At 39.1% G+C, this 13733-nt stretch overlaps 1 protein-coding gene across 2 annotated transcripts; it reads right to left on the bottom strand.

The window, feature by feature from the left end:
- Positions 1 to 3891: 3891 nt before the first annotated feature.
- Positions 3892 to 5160, bottom strand: LOC122062071. 2 transcript variants are annotated; one of them, XR_006134791.1, is made up of 4 exons: positions 5046 to 5160; positions 4873 to 4962; positions 4489 to 4754; positions 3892 to 4386 (listed from the first exon to the last, which is right to left on the bottom strand). XR_006134791.1 is itself a non-coding variant. In XM_042625716.1 (3 exons), the coding sequence occupies exons 2-3, from the start codon at positions 4694 to 4696 to the stop codon at positions 4202 to 4204; spliced, it is 393 nt and encodes a 130-aa protein (XP_042481650.1). In that variant the 5' UTR covers positions 4697 to 4754; positions 4873 to 5010; the 3' UTR covers positions 3892 to 4201. The 2 variants fall into 2 exon arrangements, 1 of the variants encoding a protein (XP_042481650.1); XM_042625716.1 differs by lacking the exon at positions 5046 to 5160 and having other exon boundaries at positions 4873 to 5010.
- Positions 5161 to 13733: the final 8573 nt, after the last annotated feature.

Below are 13733 nucleotides of genomic sequence, written 5' to 3'. Positions count from 1 at the left end.
GATATAATTTTGTTGCAGGAAGTCCACACATGTACCAATATATATGGAACCAAGTGATCTATTATTATTTCACCCCCGTTTTTCATTTCTGTAATTAGGTAGATTGTCTTCTTTTACTTCAAGGGTAAAGTTGGTGTTGATATGGATCTTTCATTTTATCCCATAGATTTCAACTTCTTTTTACAAACAACATCCAAAACCTTATTCCAAGTATGGACAAATGCAAAGATTCATGCAAAAAATTGATCAATTATGACTGATATAATCAGTGTTGGTTGTCAACCTGATGCACCATTATAAATCAGCTACAAGCTTATAATGATAGATTATAATAAAGGTACTGGTTGTCTACCTTACATATCATATAGTTCAGTCAAACCAAAGTATCCTACATGCATTATGTCCGCCACCAAGATAGTCCATCACCCAACCTATCTTCACGAAAGGAGGAATGAGATAACAAATTCTTGATAGTGTCGCTAAGCATAAAAGTAATAACTTAAACACACAACTCCTCATTGAAAACTAGATACACAACACAACTGCGCATTAAAAAGTAAAAAATGCAACCCATAACTCTAGTTGGAGATATCTATGAATAGCAATTCAATGCACTAGCGTAAAATCCATCACCACAAGTAAACCAATTGCAACTCACATGCGTTACATCCACCACCAACACAATACCACCACAAGTAAGGGTGAAACAAGGCTGGGTTAGACAGGGTTTCTTAAAACCCTAATTCAACCCTAGGTCTTCAAAATTCAACCCAGTCCCAACCCAACTTTGTAAGGTTCATGTTCAGGCCCAACCTTGTCGGGGGTTCATACCAACTCAATCTGACCCTAATTGACCCTATCAATGCTAGGTTGGGTCAAGTTGGACTGGCTTGGGTTGACTTTGGCTTCTGCAATGATTAGATTAACTTTGATTGACGTGTTTCTGCCATTCATATCTTATACATTAAAAAAGTATAAAAAAAATGAAATACCAATAGAAGCCCTAAATTCTAATATAAAAAATTCAAGGTTAAATTTTTGGCTGGATTGGGTCAAACTGAGGCCTCAACCCGAGCCCGACCCAATCTTGACCTAGAGTTGGGGTTTTTCAACCCTAACCGGCCCTTAGAGTCAAAAGACTTGATCCAAGCCCTATTCCGACTCAGGGCAGGCTAAGGCGGATTCAAGTTGTTAGGGCCAAACTTTCGTCCCTAACTAAAAGTAAAACTAAAGATATATGCAGTATTGTAACTCCCACTATGGAATTTTTTTTTTTTAACCACCATTATGTACTTTTACGAGGCATTTTTTCATTTTCACAATTATTATCAGTATATTAAACCCAATAGTATAATACATGGTAATGTCTTTATATGATCACTGACATTTTCCAACTCCATCTAGCTGTTTTTATTATTGTTGTATGATAATTATATAAGTGAGATCGCTGACATTTTATCAAAAAATAGATCGCTGACATTTTCGTAATTATACCCACCAGGGCCACTACTGAACGCCATTCTTCCATTCTTTTTTTTCTTTCTGCTCTGGAAGCATTCTGTCAAACCAACTCCCACTAATTACTCTATGTTAGCAAAATCAGGGAAAAAAAACTTGTGGATTAACAATTTGGAGTAGGATTGTCATGAAACACAGCTTTATTGAGGGGCATGGTGGTCATTGCGCACCCCTATGTTTGTGGGGTAGGGCCTCTCACAGATAGGAAAATTTGTCCTTTTTTTTTTTAGATAAATGAAAATATAAAAGAAAAAAAGGAAGAAAAAAAAAAAAAGACACATAAGAAGGGAGCCCCTACGGATAGGGGATACGACTCCTCTCCAATTCTTGATCATCTAAGGCACAGTTCGACAATGTTTTGTTTCTGCCGTTTCTGTGTTTTCTTATTTCCAGAAACGGAGAAAAACCTAAAAAGCGTTTGATAAAGTTGTTCTGTTTTACAATTCTAGAAACGACTTTGACGAAACAAGTCTGACTTGTTTTGTCGTTTCTAGAAACGAATTTGAGAGAAAAAAAAATTGTTGTGTATGATAAATCTCTCAACTATTTAAACCTAAAAAGAGGCAACTGAACACTCTCTCCCTTTTGGGCATCCAATGATACTATTGGGTTTTTAGTGGCATAATGTCAACAAAAAATATTTTGAGAAACATGTTTATCAAACACCAAAAAATCCGGTTTTGTTTCCGAAAATGTGAAAAGCTGCTTATGCTATTTCTGTGGCAAAAACATTATCAAATGGTGCCTAATTCTTGCTCAATTCTCCATTTGCACACAACACCTGTACATTTTCAATCCAACGATTGTGGATCTTTAGGGCCCGTTTGATAACGTTTCTTCCGTTTCTATTTCAAGAAACGGCAGAAACGTAAATTTCCATTTCTAGAAACATAAACGGAATTGAAGGTGTTTGGTAAGTCATGTTTTTAGAAATCGATAATAACCAGTGAAAAAATGGCCACAGGTCGTTTCCAAAAACGGCGAAACAAGTTGAACTTGTTTTGCCTGGGTCGTTTCTTGAACAATAAATAAGTAGAAATTTCTATTTCTATTTCTGAAAATAAGTGAAACGAAACAGTTTTATCAAATGTTTTTTGCTCCGTTTCTACTGTTTCTGGAAACAGAAACGGCAGAAACGCGTTTCTTGAAACGTTATCAAACGGGCCCTTAGTGTCATTCAAACTCATTCTAAACTTTTAATCCCTCAAAACCATCTAGGACAACCCTATCTGGATCAAACCCGACCTAACCCCCTCATTTCCTCCATTGTCTCTCAGCCTGAAATGAAGGATAAGGGATAAGGAAGTTAGGGAAGATGGAGAAAACTTGGGTATTTGATAACTCTCATACAATATATATTTTTTTATTGGTACAGCCGAGTGGGTTTCATTTGGCTGTTTTTTTTCCTATCTTGAGGGTAGTAAATGTTTCACAATGATGATGAAGAAGAAAAGCAGTTGGTTACGTATAGGGACTGGTTGTAGAAGGCACCTTGTGTTGTTGGAAAGTAAGTATCACAGTTCCTAATGAACTCTTTAATCTTCTTCCTCATTAAAGAAGTACGAACAGATTCGGTGGAGAGATTTAGGGGTGTTTGGTTTTGTAAATCTTTGGGATGACATTCTTTAGAATGATAATTCTTAATTTTTTGAGTTGTTTGGTTCCACTAGGATGACCCTCATAAGTGAGCACGCTACTTCCTATGAATGACCATATTACAAAGGATGTATTCTAAATCTGAGTTTACCTCAACACTTAAATTCAGATTTGAGCAACCTTTTTACCACCTAGTATAAAAGGAGAAAGCAGAAAGAAGTTCTCTACGAAAGCCAATATCTCAACCCACAAGAAACATGTACTAGCCTCAAGGCAACCAAACGATTTTTCAGAAAGAAACATAATTCAAAAAAATATTTATCAAAAGATTGACATTCATATCCGATACATACACCATTTGATTTATTGAACCAAACACCCTAAGAACCCTTCATGAGTGCTACCATGGACTTAAATAAGATGTGAGTCTTCTGCTAAATAAATCTTTATCTTTGAAAAATAAGATATGACCGTGAAACTTCCATGGACCCATGGCTTTTCCTTTTTTAACCAAATGTACCAACCATTGGGAGAGAGAGATTTGTTTGGGTTTTTTACTTGATTGCATCCACCCAATTGGGTAGTGGCTGAGATAATGCACCAAACTCTCTTATTTATTTATGGAAAATTTACAACGCCACCTTTTAGAGAATGCCACTATTATAAGAATACCCCATCTATTTCACTAAATTAGACTTAGACTTCCTACCATAAGTCACCAATAAGTGAAGAGGTAAAATGACCGATATACCATATTCATTAAAACTCATGTTTTAACCCAATTTCTCTTCACCCCTACCGTACTCACCTTCACCGGAGATTATCAATCTCCGGATTTTTTCCACCGGAGAATTTGAAGAAACCATTATCAATTGGTTGGGTATATGAAGTAGTGTCTCTGTATCTTTTTGTTTCTTCTTGTTTCCCAATTATCGGAGAGGAAGAAGAAATTGTAGCTAGGGTTTTTAATCATCTTGTTATTTGTTCTTCGAAATGTTATCCTTCGACGATCCACGTTACTCTTGGGACGAGCCTCGGGCATCTTGGGATGGTTATCTCGTTGGCAGCAGGACCCTCCTGCGGCTTCCTACGATGCCTTCAGTGGTAGAAGATGCCCCTGCCGCCCCTGTTTGAAGGTATGATAATCTGATCCCCGCGGAGGAGCAGCCCAGAAGGTATGATAATCTGATTTGTCTCCAAGTTTTAGGAGGACAATTCTAGTTCCGGTACATAGAATAATAGAATTAGCAAGAGGCAAAGATGTTGATTGGGCTGAGAAAAAAGAAAGCAGAAACATCATCAGCAATCCGAGAGCGTCAAACCAAGTTTAACAGAACCAGAAAAAAAAAATTTCTGAAACTAAATCCGGGTTACCAATTTTCTCTGTTTTCGAATCGTGTCTAGTAGCAGTTTTGGGCTGTTGTTTGCTTCCACTGACACTACCCGTCCCACCATCCTTATCCGGCTTTTCCAAATCAAATTGCAGGTCGAGGATCCTCTCCCTATTAGCGAGCGGCTTCTGCGATTTAAATTCTTCCAAGTTGTTCCGTCTTCTTCTCTTCCAATCGAACTTCTCTTGCATCCGGCAGAGCAATTTTCTCCATCTTCTCCTTTGCCATCGGAGCCTCTACCTTAGGCACCTGAAAACAACCCCCGCCCCAAAAAAGAAAAGAAAAAAAGGAGAATAGGAAGAGTCACAAATTAGCAATAATTGAGATTGATGGTGCGAGGCAGAATACAGAGGGGAGACCTTCTCACCATTTCAACATCTGGAGCAATAGATTTAGGATCTGATACGCTTTCTATATCACCATCTCTTTCCGGAGATGATTTCAGTGCCGGAGGAACCTGTGGAGGAGGAGAGGAAAATCGTCAGTGATCTGCCAGAAAAATAACGAAGTAATCGAACAAGATTGAAGTAAATTATTCACCATGAGATCGATCTTAAACTTCTCCTCCCGCTTGCATCGGTGGTAGTGGCGGTGGCGGCTAACTTGGCAGTCTGTGGACGAGCCACGACCAATGGTGCGGCCTCTTACAGGGGGGGTTTAGGTATTTTAGGTACTTAATGTTTAGGAAAGACATTTTGGTATTTAAAATAAAATATAGTAGTTGACATCATATAAGGTATACTCCTTAACAGTGACTAATGGTAAGGGATCGAAAATTTAGTGAAACAAAGGGGGTGTCTGTTGTAAATTTTCCTTTATTTATTCATGGGTAATTTACTGCACCACCCCTAAAGAATGCCACTATTATAAGAACATCCCATCTGTTTCACCATATTAGACTTAGACCCCCTGTCGTTAGTTCTTGTTACAGAATATACCTTATATGCTGATGTCAGTTACTATATATATATTTTTTTTAAATGCCAAAATACCTTTATTAAATGTGAACTACCTAAACTACCCATCTAAAAACTCCCTCTCCTCAGTAGATGGAGACCTTGACAAGGTCTTCCTGGATTTGGATGACCAGTCAGCCCCGATGTACCTGAAAGGGGAATTGGAGTAGAACGGCAGAAAGGTAAGAAATAATCAATTGAAGAGGGCCACAAAGAACATGTAAAATTTCAAGTTGGATTCTCAAATCCAATCTTTTTACATGGCCTGTGGCTGATATATGTTTAGCTCTCCTCCAAACCCCACCAATGGCTACTTTGTCGATCTGTCTTCATCCTCTTTCGAAAACCCACAAAACCCATCCCATTTTAAGCTCAAGTGTAAAGCAAATCTGTCTTTGTCTCTCTCCATTTTCTCTTTTAAAGGCATACAGAAACCCACCCTGATCTCTAATTCTCGTCTATCTTGTAACTGGTAAGGCGGTGACCCCTTCACCCTCATCTTCTCCGATCAAGGGATTGCCTATCCTTCTCTTCTCTATCTCTCTCTCTCTCATCCATCTCTGTCTGAGAGAGAAAGATATTAAAAAGAGAATTTTATTTTTTAAAAAGAAAAATAAAATAAAACCCAATTTTCAGTTCGATTTTGTTTATGTCCAATCCAATAAGAAATAGAGAAGAGGAACAGATGTCGGAGATGGCAGTAACGGATGTTGAGGGTGTTGACGGCGTGCGTATGACTTGGGGTGTATGGCCACAAATGAAGGTAGAAGCTAGCAAATGTGCGATCCCAATTGCAGCGACGATCTCTCTGATCCGGCTAGATCCTGATATCCCAACCCTCCCTTACCTTCCTCTGCGATGCAAGACTTGCTTAGGCATCATCAACCCATACTGCCATGTCAACTTCATTGCCAAAATCTGGATCTACCCTTTTTGCTTCCAACGTAACCATCAGAGTGTTGGGTTCTTTTGTGTCATCGGATAAAGTTGTACGTCGCCGCTGGCCTCGATGTCTAATTTCCGGTAAGGTTGGTTCCAAATCCTCATCTTTTCAGAGAGGTAAGAGAGTGAAACTAGGGTTTGAAATGGGTTCCAAGAAGTGAGAGTTGAGACATGAGGTCAGTGAATAGGGTATATTGGTTATTTTAACTCCTCACTGTTATGTGACTGTCGGCAGGGGGTCTGAGTCTAATTTGATGAAAAAATGGGGTGTTCTTATCATAATGGCATTCTGTAAGGGGTAGCGTTGTAAATTACCCTTTATTTATTTTTATTAATCAAGAAGTCCGAGCAACTTACGCACACCTTGACAAATCCTCAGGAAGACTAGCGCAGTAATCCACCACTATGGTCTCCACTTAAATTGTAGATGCACAAGTGGGGAATCAAACTTGGGACCGTGTGCCTATTCACACAATCTCCAATTTGCCCTAATCATCTCAGCAACCCACAGATGGGTTAAACTCTCTTATTTCTTCTCTCCTAGAAAGAACATCCTCAACCATCTTTTCCTTCTCGTGTTTGTATTCAAAAACAAAATCGAACCCTATAAGCTTGTAAGGCTACTACTTTGTTGAGCAACTGTTGTAATTTTTTGAATCCATAGACGATCCAGATCCTCTCCAATTCTCTAAGGTTGTGTTTTGTAGTCAAGAGAAGAAAAGAAAAAAATATACTTTTTGTATTTTTTTTTTGGTTAAGAATTTTTCTTTGCAGTTGGTATGGCTTCACCTAAGAGAAGATTCAGTTTTTGAAATTCAAACTTTTTCTTATAACTTTAAAGTTTTCTTTTGCTCCCCAATAAAACATCTTGCAAAAAACACAAGAAAACATTAGAAAAATATGAAAACATAATAAGACAAAAAATGAATGATTACACAATGATTTCTTATGTGTCTATCTCTTTCATAAAATTCAAAATTTTCTGATTTTTTTTTTCTTTTCTTTCTTCTCTTGGTTACCAAACATACATACTTTCTCACATGTTCCTGGCAAGGTGGACAATGAGAATGAGGAGAGAGACATGGATGGACCTGCAGAATGGCTTCCCGGATCTGGGTTTTGACCCAGATCCACTTAGATCAAAAGCCTCCCCTAACTCTTCGTCCCTTCTAACCTAAAATCCATCTTCCTCGCAAGCTCTGCCAACTCATTCGTCCTGCAGTAGAACCTCATCCCCTTCATCCAGCGCCTTCATCGTCTTTGAGCTTCTTCTCCAAAGTTTGATCGCAAGTCGCGACCATCTGGAACAACAGCTACCGACTACAGTTCTAGCTTCTTCTCTAATGGAACCTGTCACGCTGCCCTGTGCTGAAGTTTGAAATCCAGCCTATAAGCACTTGAAAGTTGGATCATTCAACAGATATACTTCAGAGTGAGAGAGCTTATGTTCCATCATTGAAATCAGAGTTTCGGTTTTTCATTCTAATTCATTCTGAAATCTATGTATTGCAATAGAGCAAAAATGGTTTATGTTGAAAATCTTCACTCTCAAAGGCTCCAGTCTTCTTCTTTAACTCTCACTTGGCTTGCAGGGCCTATAGTAATCACAGATCTGCTTCTGAACAGAAGTTTAGGATAACAGAGAGAGGGAGAGTTCAAGGGCAGTCATAAATGTGTTCAAAGTTAATGGCAGCACGCTTTCTCTTGCCCTCTTCACACTTGTCATGGACGATCTTGAAATCTCTGACCTAGGTCTCCTTCCCCTTTCGATTTCAAAATCCTCATAGAGCTTTAGGTGATTGAGGTTTAGGCCAGCACCACATTACTTTAATTTTTTTCTGGATGTACACCCAAACCTGCACTTGAAATTATATGACCTAGGTACTTCCCCATAAGCCAAACTCACATTTTTTCAGCTTCACATATAACTGGTTAGACGGTTGAACTGAAAATACAATCTCCAAATGGTTCACATGTCAAGACCATGATTTGTATCTATTAGAATAAATTTTCTTAGATAAAATTTCAATATCTCATTCATAAGAGCTCGAAAAGTTGAAGGTGCATTAGTGAGGCCCAATGGTCTTACCAAGAATTCATAGTGGCCTTGATGGGTTCGAAAAAAAGTCTTTTCTACTTCTCTTGGGTATAAATAACTAGACCGAAGGTCCAACTTCGAAGAGAACTGTGTGTCATTCAACTCATCTATAGGGAACTTGTCATTGATTGTAATATGATTCAAAGATCTATAGGCAATACACATTCCAAGACTCATCATGCTTTTTCACCAATTTAATAGGAGATGAGTACTGACTGTTTTCTACCCAAAAAAACAAAAAGAGTACGTACTGTTACTTGGTCGAATCACATGGGAAGAGAGCATCTCATCTGTTAATTTCTCTATTTCTGTTGTTCAAAAGTGATGGTATTGATATGGTTCGACAGAAACAGATCCTTTATTGGGTTGCAGTTGAATCTTATGATCTTATACCCACCAGGGAGGTGGATCCTTAGTCTCGGCCAACACCTCGTTATATTTACTAAGAAGTTGCTGCACTTGGGTAGACATAAGAGGAGACCTGGTTGTATGTAGGGGGCCTCATTGAAAATAATTTTAGTCAAAGTCCTCCCTTTTTCTTCCTAGCTGCAACGTTGCTAACAACCTTATTTTCTTGAACTGATAAACCTCGCAAAACCATTTCCTTTCCTTCCACATAAAATTTCCCTTGTAATTTGGAAAAATCTCAAACAATAGGTCCCAATGTACTCAACCACCAAAACCCTAAAACCACATCATAGCCCTCAAGTGGAAACAAATAAAAATCAACAAATATGGGAACTCCTTGTAGAATTAATTGGGTGCGAGACAATCCCCAATTCGTCCTAATCATCTGGGCAACCCACGTATGGCTTCCTGTGTTAGTCTCTCCGAAGATTAGTTGAGGTGCGCGTAAGCTGGTCTGGATACCTTGGTTAAAAAAAAAAAAAAAAAAAAAGGTGCGAGTACACTTGCCTGGGTATTAAGTTCTCACCTGAAGCCACTATCGTCTCCAATCGGCCACTTGAGATGGGCTGCAATCCCACTTTTTAGCCAAAGTTTCACTTGCAAAGTTATAAGTACTTCCGAAATTAATGAAACCCCCTTCTCCTACTTCATTAGAGTTTGGAATTTTGAAATCTAAATTTTCTCCATCTTCCCTAACTTCCTTCTCCCTTCTTTTTCATTTCAGGATGAGAGATAATGGAGGAAAGGAAGTGGATTGGGTTGGGTCTAATTTGGATAGGGTTGTCATCCAAATGGTTTTGAGGTGTTAAAAGTTTAAATGGGTTTGAATAACCCTAAAGATCCGCACCCATTGGATTGAAAATGTACACGTGTCATGTGCACAAAGAGAATTGGGAAAAAATTGAAAAATAAAAATTTGCGACGATTTTGACTTGCACTTTCTAGGCTTGCCCAATATTTCTTCATCGTCATCGTTGTCGTCGTCATCATCATCATCATGAGAGGAAGAAGAACAAGAAAGATGGTCACGAATGTCAAACCACTTATGGCTTGTAGAGCTTTAAAACTCATAGATCAGATCTCCTGATGTAGAATATGCTATTATAGGGATGGTTAGCAGATCTTCTGATTTATGCTTTGCATGAAGAATCGGGATCAAGGTGGTTACTAGCAATGGGAACCGCATCTCTATTTTCCCATCTGCTCTTCTGTTAAAATATGGATTCACCGATGTAAGAGAGCGAGGTTTATCCTGGATTTCTTGTCTTTGTTCATGAGATGTAATCAATGCTTTTGGAAGGCTTTTGGAAGGCTTTTGGAAGGAGACAGAGTAGATATTCTCTGGGGAGTTGCTTGGGAACATAAGTAATGGTTGGAACCTGGTTGGAATCAACATTGATAAACAAGGTATCCGAAGAATGACCTATTACAAGATCAAAAGCATGGTTGCATTCTATACACCAGCTGGTAGTGAAGTGTGGTTGTTGTGGTGATAGCAACTTGGGGAGCGCCTGTAATTTGAACTTGGATTTGGAGGGCATCAAGTATATGGGCATTTGAGAGAGGCATGATGAAATTTGGGGAAAATGTGAAGAATACTATGTCAGCATTCAATGTTGTTTGGATGTTAGAGACGACAACATGCCGATACTGCTTGAAATGACTGTCAAGTAAAGCTATATTGGAAACCATTGGTAAGACTTTTCTTCTATGAAAAGTGGGAGTTAGACAGATAGCACCAAAATGAAGATGAGTGTATCCTTGTGCAATACCCGTGCTCGGCAATTCTCTTGGAAGTTCAAGAGTAAGAATTGCTCAGCTTGAGTAGCTGGGATCTAGTATTGATCAAACCAAGAGACTTGAACAAACTCCTTTAGTGCTAGAGTTTTTCTGGGAGAAATAAGAGCTGTAATTTTTTCCTTTACCGAAACCGGGTTCTTAGGAATTACAGTATAGGGGTTGAGAATAGGGTAGTTTATTGGGCGAATTTGATGGTCTTCTGGCATATAATTGATTTCATAAAGGTACTCTATTTTGGAAGAAGAAGAAGAACTGAAACACAGAGGTGAGAATTGAAGACGTGATAACAAGAGATCCCTTCCTTTGAGACTAATAGGCAAAGAAAATTCTCTGAGCTAGAATGAAGCACTAATTAGTAATGAAACCCATAGTTTTGAAGGACAAGGGAACTTCAAATTGGGTTTCTTCACGCCCCGGTAACTATTAGAAATACTACATTGGTATCTGGTACAGAAAGATATTAGAAATGTTCATTGTTTGGGTGGCAAATAGAGACAAACCAATCTTTGATAAGTATTCCTCATAACTGAAGCTGTTAGAGGATGGGAACCTAGTCATCATCAACTCATCGAAAACCATCATCTGGTGGACAAATTCGACTTCCACATCCTCAAATTCTACCCAGGTAGGAATTCTTATTGACTCTGGAAATCTTGTTTTGAGAAATGGTTGAATTCCTCAAATTTGATATGTGAGAGCTTTGATCATCCAATGGACACTTGGTTGCCCGGTGGTAAGATTGGGTTGAACAAACTCACCAATGTATCAGAGCGCATCATTTCATGGAATAAACACCCTTGAGAGTCGTCCTTCATTTGAGGTTGAGAGTTGAAACCCTAATTTCCTTCCTTCCCCCTTCTTCTTTGTTTGTTTCTTCCATGAGAGTCGTCCTCCTTCTTTTCAGATTGAGAGATGAAATCCTAACTTCTTTCCTTCTCCCTTCTTCTTCACTTCAAGTTGAGAGGCGATGGATAAACCCCCTTCTCCTCCTTCATTTCAGGAATGGTTTTTCTGGGGGGGAGGGTTTTAAAATGGGTTTGAATAACCCTGAACTTCCAACACCGTTGAATTTGAAGTGTATAAGTATTAAGCCCATAGTGAGAATTGGACAAGAGTTAGGCGATTAAGATTTGAAGAGGAGTTGGATCCCTCCGGATTGAGTTCCTGGTTAAAGGCCTTGGCACACAGCTCAAGGCGTTGTTAGGCGTTGGATACATGCCGAACATTATCTTGTGCCTCAGAGGAGCCAAACCCGATCCATCCTTTAGACATGCCTAAAAAGAAGATGAACAGCAACATCATCTAACATTGCCCTTCCATCTTATTTCCACACTTTTTTAGAGAGTTCAATTGACATTGCAGTACATTGAAGGGACAACAAGACGAAGAACAAACCAAGACCATGGTTCAAAAACTTGGATTGGATTTGTTAGTATTGGCCTTGACTGATCCAATCCTGAATTCCTGATAAAATGCCTAAGGGTAAAAATATAATAAAATTAAAATTTTATTTAAAAATAAGAATAAATCTGTCCGATATAGTACATTTCAGGTTCCACATCGGTATCTTAACGATCCCAAGACCGATCCCGAGTTTTAGAATCTTGGTTAGAACCGCATATTTCACTGAATGCTTTGAATTTCTTCTCATTTCATACATTATTCATTGAGATGCCCATAGGATGAATAACAATAAATTGACTTTCAGATGTGGACCCCACATACATTAAACTGGAAGGCTGTGGAGGAGAGAAGCTGAGAAGAAGTGGTCCAACACTCCAACGTGTCCCGACTCCCGACTCCCGGACACTGAGATCGATCCAAACTGATACGGGACGATACGATACGGACCGAGTCGGTGAGCCCTGAGGTGAGGGCATAGATCTATCCTCAGAATATGCCCAGAATCTATTCTTCTCTCCGCTCGTAAATACCCTTTGGCCATTGGCTCTTTGACCAAGCGGACTAAGCTTTCCTTTCGTTTCCCCTCTCCTTCTTCGGAGTTCGGAATGGTACCCAGAATCATTTCTTCTCTCCGCTTCTAGATACCCTACGGTTCATGATCGAGCGGACGAAGCTCTCCTTTCCCTTCTTCTTCTTCTCCTTCTCCTTCTTCTTTTTCTGAGCTTCTCATCCGCCGAAAATCACTTACCGTCATAATCTTCATGGAGATTGAGCAACTGAACGCTGTTTCCAACCTCCCCACCCAAGAACAGGTTTCCCCTCTCTCTTGATTATTTGTTTGTGGAAGCGGATCTTGGTGAATCTTTTCTTTTTGGGGGTTTAGGTTTAATTGTGTCTTTTTAATTCGTTTTCTTTGTTTTCGACTCAAATTATTGAAAACTTCTTGTAGGTTTGTGATGATGGGAAGGGGATAGAGTGTGAAATGTCGAGCTTGAACTTGACGGTGTTCGGCAATCATGGTGTTTGCGCGATCTGCTTGGAGAAGATAGAGCTTCAGGAGACTGCTCTTGTAAAAGGTTGCGAACATGCTTACTGGTTTGTCTAACATCTTTATGTTCTCTATTCTTGCTTTTATTTTTACATTGTGGTGAGAATCAGAAATCATTCTAAATGTTGGTGATTGTTTGACTATCTTTGTAGCATTGTTGGGTTTTTCTTTTAAATCATTTGATTACTTTGAACGAACGGTAACTTACCTTAATGGACTCCAATTTGATCTGGGCCTATAATTTGATCTGGTTAAACAAATGAATAGTTGAATCTCTAGGAGCAGCACCTCCTTACTTTTGATTCAATTCCTTGAGGTCTGACTCTTTCTATTGTTTGCTGGGGAGTATGGGCTGTAATTGTTAGGGGAGTGGTGGGGAAGAATAGCAGGGAAAGGGAAGGAAAGGATAATCACTGTTGCCTCCCATCACTATTTCTATTGGTTGGGTGAGAGAGAGAAGAAGAAATGCTATATTTTGCAAATTCTTGGGAATGTTACAAACAGGGCCTTAAAAGTTTAGATAATCATGTATGTTACTACAGATTCCCGATCGGTTGATACCTGCAAGTCAC

This window comes from Macadamia integrifolia, chromosome 14, assembly GCF_013358625.1.
Source record: "Macadamia integrifolia cultivar HAES 741 chromosome 14, SCU_Mint_v3, whole genome shotgun sequence".
Classification (NCBI taxonomy): domain Eukaryota; kingdom Viridiplantae; phylum Streptophyta; class Magnoliopsida; order Proteales; family Proteaceae; genus Macadamia; species Macadamia integrifolia.
This window is presented reverse-complemented; position numbering and strand designations above follow the sequence as displayed.

What these genes read in the sequence shown, in the direction of transcription:
- LOC122062071 (XM_042625716.1), bottom strand. Translation starts at nt 4,696, where the DNA reads ATGCAAGAGAAGTTCGATTGGAAGAGAAGAAGACGGAACAACTTGGAA. An exon ending in TTCGAAAACAGAGAAAATTG is followed by an intron (nt 4,387 to 4,488) that starts GTAACCCGGATT and finishes CTTTTTTCTCAG; the next exon opens with CCCAATCAACATCTTTGCCT.